The sequence below is a fragment of the Amphiura filiformis genome, chromosome 11 (assembly GCF_039555335.1).
Source record: "Amphiura filiformis chromosome 11, Afil_fr2py, whole genome shotgun sequence".
Lineage (NCBI taxonomy): Eukaryota > Metazoa > Echinodermata > Ophiuroidea > Amphilepidida > Amphiuridae > Amphiura > Amphiura filiformis.
Window position 1 is genome coordinate 21,353,387 of NC_092638.1, and position 12,654 is coordinate 21,366,040.

At 36.5% G+C, this 12,654-nt stretch overlaps 1 protein-coding gene across 5 annotated transcripts in view; it reads left to right on the forward strand.

Annotated features, from left to right (window-relative positions):
* LOC140164543 (serine/threonine-protein kinase TAO3-like) overlaps positions 1 to 12,654 on the forward strand; it is a 115,798-nt gene that overhangs the window by 40,664 nt on the left and 62,480 nt on the right. For all 5 annotated transcript variants that reach the window (XM_072187843.1, XM_072187845.1, XM_072187844.1 and 2 more), the window contains exons 5-6: positions 4,557 to 4,602; positions 12,242 to 12,391. In XM_072187843.1, coding sequence (XP_072043944.1) covers positions 4,557 to 4,602; positions 12,242 to 12,391 — 196 coding nt within the window. The remainder of the gene's footprint in view (positions 1 to 4,556; positions 4,603 to 12,241; positions 12,392 to 12,654) is intronic.

Consider the following 12,654-nt stretch of genomic DNA (forward strand, 5'->3'; position numbering starts at 1 on the left):
TCAAAAAAGCACAGAGCCACAGCGCCATTGGTGCTCTTGTTAGAAGTATTCTTCACACCTAAATATTTTTTTCACACATTTGGCAGTGAAACCGTCCTCAAACCTCGAACCCTGTCTTATGAAAGGAATTCTACAGTATTCTTCAAAATTAAGTTTGTCTTACTTTATGTTATGTTCTAACGTATAGTCTAGCCACCCTCTAATTTGCATAATTAATTAACATTTATGCTAATTAAGGTGGCTGTGTACTCTCAGACATGCATGTAGTAAAAGTGCAATAACTTTGTAATTATTCGCGCAAAACATATAAAAGTATACATTTTTATCTTCTTCTTCTTCTTCCTATAAAGCGTGCATACCTCAAATTGAGTATTGTCATGACGGGCTTAACGTGCACAGTTTACCTATGCACGATCCTGGAACCTAGGATTGATTGCAGATATCAGAGCCGGGGATGGTCCCCCTTCTCTTTTCGAATAGCTCTGACACTTAACGTGCACAGAGTTTGACTCTTCCTGTACACGGGACCAACGGCTTTACGTGACTTCCGAATCACGGACGAAGCACATACACTACCTATATCTGCACGTGATAAGCAGTGTATGGGGGCGAGAAGAAATTCTTCAATTAAATTCTGAAATTAAATAACTGAACTGAATTGAAGGATTCCTGACCATATAGGAATTTTTTGGGAGGGAAGAGAATTGTCACCTAAGGCAAGCCCAAGGCTCGAACCCTCGTCGATCGTATCTCCCGGCCGGCAGCGCAACGCCTTAACCACTCGGCCATCTCGCCCTCATCAAGACATCAATAAATCTTAATATAAATACAGATTTGGGGTAAAAACAACAATTTTGAAGAAAATCACAAAAAAGTGAGTTTTTGGCAATATTTGTTAGGTACATCATAACAAAAAAACACTCTTTCCAAAATATTTTATTTTGCTTTTAGCTCAATCTTGAGGCTCCATTCCAAAAACGTTTTTTTTTTTTTTTTTTTTGATATTGGCCTTATTTTTTGAGATATTGACCATATAAGGCATCAAAATGAACTTTTTAAAATTCAAAAATGCCTATTTGCACAAAATGATGCCCAAAATCGGAAATAGACCAAAATATAAAAAATGAGAAAACCGTTTCTTGAGTCGATCATGCTTTTACGATGATCATATTTGCGTCTGGCCCATTTCACGGTTAGCGCCACTTTTAGTGAAAAAACTCGAAATTTTCAATATGGATTAAATTTAATTTCATAGGGGTTTTCTTTTCCAAATAAGACCAGATTTTCATAAAAATATCATTTCCCAGCTTAAATCTGCTACTTCTTGAAGAAAATTATGATTTATTATCTCATGTTATGTAATTTTTTAACAAATTTGATCAATATTGAGTAGTGTATATTTATACTTTGACTGTCCAATACATATATCATAGATATTTAAAATAAACAAGTATGTCATAGGCTCCCTTCTGAACAAATTTGGGCAAATTTTGTTGTGTAATGACAAATTTATGGCCACTTTAATGTAATTGTTGTGGTAAAAAAGGGAAATTGACATGAAAAGGTTTACTCAACAATTTTAATAATCAATGAATGACTCTGATATTGCACAGCTTTGAAGGTCATAATATGGGTAATGTTCACAAATAATATCAGCCAGTTTGAAAACACAGGTCAAATTCAAGATTCTGATGTTTGTGCAATTTTGGATGTGACTAATGTCAATGTGAACGGAAACCACACACTGTAAAGCAGAGTATGTTTCAGAAAATAATGATTCAAAGAGTTTTCACACACTCCGTGAATTAAATGGGATATATTGAAACATATCAACCTGTGTTAGTGTTCATTTTAAAACATTGTTTACAATTTATAGAAGTGGATGTGACATTTTCAATTGTGAGCGGAATGTTTCATTATGATAAACAGTTTGCTTGTCAAAATATAAGCTTTGGGCACTTCTAACACATATATTTTGTGAGATTCTATTGAATTGAGCAATGCTAAAACGTTTTTCCTGACCCTTTATATTTTTGACAAGCAAAATGTTTATAATTTACTGAAATGTTCCGTTCACAATTGAAAATGTCACATCCGCTTCTGTAAATTGTATACAAAACTGTCCTCTAAAGACAAAGACAAAGCTTTGAAATAATCATATATGACATGTACAAAATAATAAACCTATTTTAGAAAGTCAAATATCATGTTGTTTAAGTATTAAAAAATAAAAACTACTAATTTTGAGGATGTGACATGTGAACGGAAATTGAAGCTTTTTGAATCTCCTGTCACAATTAAAGAAGGCATACTGAATTAAAGATTTGTTGTGCCTTTTGATCCCCACAAACCTGTAATGAAATAACTTCAAACTGGCATCCTAGTCCCATTCCTGTCTTAGTTCTTTGAAGAAACTATTTTGGATGTGACAGGTACCATGGATGTGACACATGTGAGCGGAAACTTTGAAATGACATCTGCAAGCTAAGTTGATGAAGGAGTTTTCATTAAATGGTGTCATTAGATAGCTCATAGCAGGAGATTTTTAAAATCAAGGAGAAAAATTCTGCCACATTTTGTTAATAAATTATACTATTTGGAAAATTAATCGGATGTGACAAAATTGTGAACGGAATTTGTTGGCAAAAATTCAAAATATCGCTGTATCTACATATTAAGAGCAACAAGTGTAATTTGTTCAACAAATAGTAACAAGACTCTGAACTTTACTAAAACACACTAGTTTGCCATTCATGTAAAGTATTAGTCGATCTATTCCACATTGAATAAGGTACATAGGTGTGAACGGAAAATGTCACATCCGAATTCAGAAATTTAAATGGTTCTCATGATAGTTTAACTGACAACTAATACTTTGTTCATCTATGGCTGTATAGTGCAACTTGTTCACTACATAAAAACAACAAAAGCAGCTGGTAGGCTCAACATAGTTAAAAGTGGCAGCATTGGAAAATAAATGTCTGTTTCAGGTTGCTAGTGAAATGTGGTTTTTGACCACTTCTGACCCCTAAGCGCCCTGAAAGATAAAACTAGAAAGGCCGATTAAGCTAATGGAGGTAGGCCATACAGAGACAATGAAAAATCACCAACAGTAAATTCTGTAACCCCATTATTTTTTACACACCAGGCCAGATATGTTGAAAATCAAAAAGTGGCGCCTAACCGTGAAATGGGCCGTACCTATAGATGCTGTATTTATTGAGTTATCGTGCACCTAAATCGTCATTTTACCGAGAAAATGAACATTGAAATAATGGCCGTTGAAGTTTAAAGTGGTCACATTTTGCACTTTCATCGAATCTCACAGGAGAATCGACAGTTTTCGTTTTTGTAACTTATATTACGTGAACATCGGGTAAATCCACAGCCCCTTGAGAAGTTTGAGCGAAATCCATTCATAACTTGATATTTAAATCGGGGAAAGAACTTGAAAAAACCCACATTTTATCAGCTAAAAGCGGAGCCATTTGACCACTAGGTTTTTGTGAAATCAGTGCTTCCGTGGTGTTTCCATAAGATGCGCTGCGCATGCAGATAAGCGTCAGCGTATTTGTGCGTTAACAAATTACGCGCGATACATAACGCGATGAGTTGTTCAAGCGTGTACCTTGCTGGTACAACAAAGATTTTCTTTCCTTTTCAATTTCAAACACGAGTGGAATAGTGAAATAAAATCCTTAAAATATTGCAGTTGGAGTTTACAAATCTGGATTTTCATTCCTTGTATTTATAAAAAACATAACAAGGTACAAACATATCATAAAAACTCAATTTTGAGAAAGAAACAATGGCTAGAGTACACAGCCGCGTTAATTATGCAAATTAGAGGGTGGCTAGAAAATGATGCAGTAGAACATATTAGAAACACTTTGACCAAGTTTCAAGGCAAAAATATGCAAAATAAAAGTACCCTAAACATTTATGCATGGATTTTTAGCAAAATATTGGCAAAATTGAGCCTTTTCAGTCATTTTAGCTCATTAACTACATTGATTATTGATAAAACAATAACACACAAAGAAAATATAAATTGATGTGTAATATGTAAACGGTATGTTCAATTTGCTCAAAACAAAAGGCATATTGATCATTGTACTTTACCCGGCTCAATAAATCTAGAGCATTTCCTATTTTCCAGAAATATCCTCATATTCCACTTTAACTTCTGAATCCTCAGAAGGGTGAACATATTTTAAGCAGTGGCGTAGCGTGGATCATCATATTGGGGGGCACCGACCATGATTGGGGGCACCGTGTCTGACTGGGGGACACAAGCCGGATACAAGCCGTTTTGGCAATTTTCCTATGGGATTTTCTAAATTTTGCAATCGATTGGGGGGGAGGGCACGTGCCCCATGCCCCTATGACGCTAAGCCACTGCATATGAGGTGGGTTATCTTTTAAACATGTAGTTTTAAACAACATTCACAAGATCATCAGAGATTGAGTTAGTGTTTTGATTCTTACAATTTCATATTGGTGGTGATACTATTATTTAACAACATAATTTTGTTTGTTTTTGTTTCCTTGTACAGTTGGCAATGGAATATTGTTTAGGATCAGCATCTGATATATTAGAAGGTAAGAACAGTGATCAAATCAGGCTGGGAAATAAGTGGGGGCCAGGGGCCATTTAGCCCCTGGTTCATTGAAAATAGCCTCTGGTTCCCTGGAAAAAAAACCATGAACCAGGGGCTATTTTTTTACAAAGTAGCCCCTGGTCCGGCGCTTATTATTTCCCAGCCTGGATCAAAGCTGCTAAGCCATGTCTGTAGTCCTTTGAAATGCATGCTGTCTACACCTATTTGCACAAATCTTTTGCATTGCCCGATTTGGCGCAGTTTATGGCGTGAACATGAAGTCGGGTTCTGATTGGCTCAGCATCACATCAGCACCGATGAATCTGCGTAGCATTGCGTGACGCAGGAGTGTTTTTACGGCCAGTGCAATAGGTCATTGCAAAATGGAGTGGAGACTCATGAAATAGATGATTTGTAGGATTGCAGATTAAAATTGGTTTGATTTTCTGATTGACAAAAGTGGATCCTAATATATTTGGTCATTCTGAAGAAGCCGTCAGCCAAGATGGGAAAGTGTAAAGCAGTGAGTAATTTTTGGATTTGTCAATCAGAAAATCAAAACAAGTGTAGATGCCATTTATATACCAGCTTTCTTTCACACTCATTGCCGAACTTATATTGCGTACAGCCTGGTACAGCGTAAACATGGAAGTGGAGACTTCATGAAATGTAGGCATCTCATTCGCCTAGCAAGCTGCATAGCATCGTAAGACCAAGGCGTGAACTGGTTCGTTTTTACGTGATAACCAGGACTTGGTTGGACGTCATTGCCAAAGCGAAAAGACCTTACCGAGAAATATAGAATGTCTGTGGAAAGGTGCATTGCTTTGGTCTTAATGCAATGGCAGTACGATGTCTGTGTAGACTGTGTTGCAGACCTTGTACCAATACTATCCACAGGGAAAGAAACTGTTGGGTACCACAAACTCACACAAACCAGCACGGGTCATTGACTACTGTCACTGGACAATCACATGTTTGACGCGATCAGAAGGGTCTTCGACAAAGTTTATTGGACAATGGATTGGGTGAAAAGAGGCAAGGAAGATACAGTATCATGACAGTGCATCAAAACCAGTTTGTGTTGAACCGTTTAAATCCCGTAGTCCTTGTGCTTTGAAAATATTAAGGTCTAAAATATTTTTTTGCTATTGGTGAAAAGAGGCTAGGAGGATACAGTATGGAAGCACATTTAAACCAGTTTGGGTTGAACCGTTTAAATCCCGTAGTCCTTGTGCTTTGAAATAATTATGGTCTCAAATATTTTTGCTATTGGTGAAAAGAGGCTAGGAGGAAACAACATTACAGCACATCAAAACCAGTTTGGGTTGAACCGTTTAAATCCTGTAGTCCTTGTTCTTTGAAAAAATTAATGAAGGTCTAAAAAATATTTTTTTGCTATTCCAGAAGAAGAGATCTTGTAAATTTAAAAAGGATCATTATAAGTTTTAAACGATTTGAAAGTTTGCCAAGGGTGATTGTAGTCATCCCATTTGTCTGATGCACTAAAATCCAGTGTTCAATACTGATTTTATTATCCTTTGTAAGCCGGAAAAGGTCATTAGGATTTAATTGTTAATTTTATCGGCGGTGATTAACTAACAGCTAATTAATTTCAATTACTATTGATATCATGACTGTTTTCTAGAGGATATTGGTTCATGTGTGCTGCCATAAAATGTGGAAAGTTCATTGCAATTTTGCATTGTTTTATTTTTAACAATGTGATCCTTGTCATTGAGCTATTCCAAACCCCCCCTGGAATATTTCACTGCCATCTCAATTCCAGTTGCCCCTTTATGGGCAATCCAGCTGGAAATGTTTGCTAGTTTTATGTGAAATTCCAACTGAAAATTGTTGAAATATATAACATCCAGCTGAATTTTGCACAATTTTTTGGTCTAAAATGAGGCAATTCATGAGCAAAAATCGTCCACACCTTTTACATTTTCTAACATCACATCCAAAGCTCCCTTTGGGCGCCCCATTCCTTTTTAAAATGAATTCTTATTTATATGGATGAAAGGGGTTGGATCTGGAATAATTGAAACTTTTGAATTTGGTTGGAAATCCAAAATCTTCCACAGTGGGGAACTGGGGTGTGATTTTCAATCGGAACAGCCCATTTTGTGGAAACAGATCAAGAAAAAGACAAATCAAGTGATCTCATCAGCAAAATTTAAACTTCAATATGGAAAATCAAGATTTTTTTCAAGGTCAGTGAGTTTGTCTGTAAATGGCCAAACATTGTATAAAATTTAAGTGATCAAGAATATATTTGGTATGATGTACCGGTACTGTTCATTATAATTTTGAGAGTATTTCATCTGCAACTGGCACTTCTACACATGTACATTCCCTTTGAATTGTGTTATAACCCAAATGCCCGATATCCAACACATCGCACAATACAAATCTCGCCCATTAAATTTTGATTGATTTTGCAGTCTAGATACATGAAAATTGGAAATGCATGAAGTAAAATGTATGGCTATTGATCCACCTAATGTTTCCTTTTTCCCTGTATAAAAGCAATTTGTGGAGTAAAGTCAATAAATATTTTGATATTTTGCGGTTCAATATCACCATGCTTCGCAAAATACAGATCCCTTGCTAATTTTAACAAAACCATCAAAACACCCACACAATTAATTGCTATGTGTACACAGGATATGTACGGGTTTTATGATTATCAAACAAATGGAAAAATTTCAACTTCATGTTAATTTCATCCAAGATATTAATGTAAACCAATTTGGCAAGAATAGTTTGATACCCCCAAATTCCCAAGTCAATTACCCTGTAGACCTCAAATATACACCTCTTCACACAGTTTTTATGTTCAAAACAATTATGTGCGCATGTTTTGGTGAAACATTTCATTATTATCGGACATGCAAGAATGTTCACATTATTATTAATCAAACATTATGTACATAGGTGGGTAGCAATGTATACAGTGTTGAAGAATACAAAATGTCAGTCCGTCCGTCAGGAGAAATCATTTATCAGTGTTCTTGACATTCAAATTTGGCTGGAGGAGAATATTTACTTACCAGGGAGTATCTATAATAAATTACTGAGTTTGGCGACTTGGTAAGGCTAAAAACTTCTACGTTTTACATTATTTCGGAAAACGGATTTTTGCGTTGCGTAGAGTAAAGTTGTCCGCACCCCAATAAAACGTCTACCAGAGCACCTGCATACTAAAAAATGTTGACATAGCCTGAATTAGGCCTTCTATCCTGTCATCGGTGTGAGGATATTATGCCTGTAGTCTCAATTATTACATGACACAGTAGAAGTATGCCTATTACATGACACAGTAGAAACTCAATTAACATCTATTGTTTATTCAACTAATTTATCAACATTAGCATGTATTCTGTGTTTTTATGGAGAACCTATAGTCAACAGTAGAGTGTTTGTTTATTGAATTAGTTTGTAAGTGAAACTTTTGAAGGACAAATTAATCAGGGTTGTAACTTTATATGAAATAGAGTGTAAGGAAATGTGAATAAAATTGTTTCAGCTGCACAGTGGTGTAGCTAGGACTTTTTGAGAGAGAGAGAGGTGGGGCGCAGGGTCTTAATAGCTAGCCACCCGTCTGGCCGTCATTTTAGACGGCCAGTTTGCTCCTGGGACGGGCAAAATTAATTCCTTTGACAGATGCTATATTATAAATTGTATGTTTTGAGAAGCTAATTGACCTTTTTAGTAGACCCAATTTGTAGAACAAGGCCATATCAGCACATATTTGAACTCTTTGAACCCCCAATGGGCTATAGATGTCTGGTAAATATTTTAAAGGTCAAATTAGGACAGGCAATTTTATTCAAATGACGGGCAACCCTCAATTTCTAGCTAAGTCTCTGGTGGGGCGGGGGCAAGGCAAATTTCATGGGGGATTGTCACAAATGGGCTAAAGAGTACGACAAATTTATCCAAAATGGGCTAACAAATAAAAAGTACAACAAATGCATAGAAATCCAAAATATCAGATCAGCCAGCAGGCCACAGGGGGCCAAGAGGGATGTGAATAAAATTGTGTTCATCTGCTCAGTGATTTAGCCAGGACTTAGCCAGGACTTTTGCAGGAGGTGGGGGCAGCAAGGTACATTTCAAGGTGGGGGACAAACTTGGATGAAAATGATAAAAAATTAGCTAAAAGGTACAACAAATTTGTCTAAAATGGGCTAAAAAGTACTGTCGAAACAAATGCATAAAAATCTTAAATATCAGAGCGGCCAGCATCCCACAGGGGCAAGACTTCTCACGGTGGATATGATATGGTGTCAAGAAGACATGCTTCAATCAATGATCTAATTTCAAGCCATTGATTTATATGGAAAAGATACTAAATATTATACTTCTAAGTTCTAAATGATAATCTCCTCTCATACCATTAATCACATTAAATAAAACATTTACATGTACACAAAATATACAAAATTTACCAACGGCGAAAGACCCTGACCGCGAAAGACGGGTGACCACTAGTCATATAAATATATAAGACAGATCTTGGTATTGATTACAGTATCATCAAACATCCTTCAATGCATGAAATTTAGAAGCTGAAAAGGGGGCAAGTGTTTTCTTAGATATGTGTAATTTGCAGCCCTCGAATTAACCCACGGCACCCATGGCATTTTGCCGTGGGTGCCCATCCCCACTGCCGTAATGCCCTCAAAATATGTCCTATACCCAAGGCAGTCACTTGCCGTGCCCTCTAATGAAGTTGCCGTTGGTGCCCCAGCCCTGCCCCTTCATTATAAAATCATCTATCTATGTTTGTGTGTGTTTTCTTCACTTTTGAGAAATTGCCATGATGCCCTTCTCAAATTTTCAACAGTTGCCATGATGCCCTCTTGAAATATTACAAACTGCTGTGCTGCCTTGCCTTTTCAGTGAAAATCCAAGGCAATTATCAACTTGCCCTAAAAAAGTTGCCGTGCCCCTTCAGATCCTTAATTCGAGGGCTGGTAATTTGTAAGTATCAGGTTCAAGATTGCAGGTTTTGGATGTATATCAAAACAGTAAAATTATTGAGAAGGATTTAAAAGTTGTTTTTTGAAACTTTTTAGTGAAATTTTAGAAAAGAATTGACATTCTTGCGGGATCTAATTATTCATGGATTTATCAAAATTCTGTTAAATTGCCAATGTACATGTTATAGCAATTGATATTGAGTTCGTGAAAATGTGCACATACAAAAATTTGCACACTGATCGATTGATAGTCATGGCTCAACAATACTCATTAACAATGCCAATAAATATTCTTGGGATTGGATATAATTGGGATGTAGTTTTACTCTATTCACAGTCTATTTATCCTGCGTACATGTACTAGTTAAGATATTTTCTGTTGAATTATTTTTAAGAAATCAAGATTTGTTATGAAGATTAAGATTGATTTATTATGGATAGAATTATTTGTAAGCTTCAGTTAGAAATCTAGGGTAGAAGGGAATCTCTTAAAAAACTAACAAAAAGCGGAATATGAATGAACAATATAGAGTCACAGGAAAAGCACATGGGGCACATCTTGGGTCTAGGTGAAACCTATTGCGATCAGGTTACTAAAATGATTATAATAAGCCCTGTAAAAATCCCCAATCAAAAAAGTGACCAATATTGAACGGGCAAAACCCAACCGCTCTGAATATTCCAATAGCCTGCATAAATTCCTGTAAATGTACATCAATCAGGTTAATCTTGAAACGTTCCTGAATCCTGAATGACAAAATTCAAATTGTCTTGACAGTTTGCTTCTGTTTGCTTAAATAGCTTCTCCATCAGGAAACTTGAGGAAAACAGTGCTCTTGACCGAATAATTTGTTTGTATACGGGGTGATGAGTCAGTGAGATGGAGTGTTTAGGTTTAAAACAGACACCGGGTGTACATATGTCGTGTATGGGTTACATGATGCAGCGTTTACTTACTGGCATGTCTAGCTGCGTAGCGTGTACATTGTAGTCGGTTGAATGACCTGCATACCCCTGCATAGGAGATGTTTCCAAGTAAAATGGGCTATTCCAGTTGAAATCATACACCCCTGTGAGTCAAATGTAAAAAAGGCTATTCCAGTTGAAATCCATACATGCCTGTGAGCCAACTGCAAAAGGCTATTCCAGTTGTAATCCATACACCCCTGTGGAAGACATGAACTTAATCTTTCACACAGGAACCTGTGAATTTCAAATGGGTTACCTGGATGGTGATTCCATTTGAAATCTACACCCCCTTTGTGGGAGATTAAGGTCATGTCTTCCATAAGGGGTGTATGGATTTCAACTAGAATAGCCCAATTAGCATATCATCATCTATTATTGATGGAAAATGTTTATGTAATAATTTTCTTTTTTCCACATACATGCACTGTACATATTGTTAGGGATGCATACGTACATGTATAAAATGCTGAGCCTGAAGATCATACTTGTAGTATCGATCAGTTGTATACCGCCGTTTCAAAAGGATTTCATATCACTTTTAAATTAGTAGAAAATAAGGAAGTTTATGTGCTTTAAAATGGTAAGAAAATGTTCTCTGTCCCCTCAGAGTTAGAAATTTGGTGAGAATCTTTGGAATTGATTTGCAAAGATTCTCCTTAAAAAGATTTCATGAATCAAAGTTTGATTCCAAATTTTCAAATTCTGCAAAGATGATTTGTGAGAATCTAATGATCCTTTGCAAGAATTAAAACAGATTTTCACATCATGCAATGAAAAAGTTTCATCCAACCCTCAGCGCATTATGCTAGCTTAGTAAAAAGACCTTTGCAGAAATTGACTTGAAATCTTAAATCAAAATGTCCCACACAAACTGTTCATTGTATCATTTGCTTGTGTCTATGTCTAGAGACCTGTCTGTCTGCCTGAACATGAATTCATGTAAACTTGTATCAGTGTAGAGCAAATTCAACCCAGGGATTTAACTGAATCTAAAAACTGCCGTTCACAGACCCTGGTGGCTGTATCAAATGTTATAAGCTCCCAATGAGTTTTGCGATAATCATAATGGCGACTGTTTATCACGATGCAAAAATATAAAAAAAAATGCCATATTATGTTGCAGATTTTAAAATATTTGAACTGTTTTGAAATGAAATTCTACTATAAATTTATCTCATCTTGCATTTTTATCAGACAGGAATATGGATGGCCAAGTTGTGTTCCAAATTCATCATCGTCCTAGTCGCTGGCTCAGCCCTTGATCCAAACTCGTGCGCGTATTTGGGGGGGGCTATGGGTGCGTGAGCCCCCGGGGTAAAAGCAGGGGGCGGCGAAAACAAAGGGGCGGCAGAAAAAGAAGGGGCGGCAAAAAGAGGACGGCGGAAGAAGGGGCGGCAAAAATAATTAGTAAAGGAAAAAGGGCGGAAAAAATTTGTGAAAAAAGTTTACTATACATCAAAATGCGTTGCTTTTACGGCGCTAGCCCCTATAATCCTTTTTTTTTTTTTTTTCTTCACTTTTTCAAAACACCAACAAAAAAATTGGGTCAACCTTTTCGGGCTGTTGAGGAAGGGGTGGCAAAATTGTATTTTCTTCAGCCCCCCGGGGTAGGAGCGGCCACGGTACGCCACTGAAACTCTTGCTAATTTTGTGTTCATTTCTTTTGTTTCTTCCCCACAGTACACAAAAAGCCATTACAAGAGGAAGAGATAGCATGTATATGTGAGGATGCCTTAAATGGATTGGGCTACCTACACAGCAATAACAGAATACACCGAGACGTCAAGGCGGGCAACATACTCCTCACAGATAATGGAACTATCAAATTAGGTATGTGTCAGTGATCAAAACCATGTGTTTACTACCCGTAATTGTGTGGGGGTGGATAGTTTTGTGTTGGATAATAGTACATGTACCTGGGTTTGGATTTTTTTAAAGTAAGGAATTCAAGAAGTTTTGTGATTCAAGCAGAATCAGATTTCATATTGCCCTCCCCCTTAAAGGGACCATTGAATGAAAATATTATTTGGTATCAAAATAAAGCCCATAAAATATAGAATCAATATCTAAAACAACTGAAGAACTAATTATTT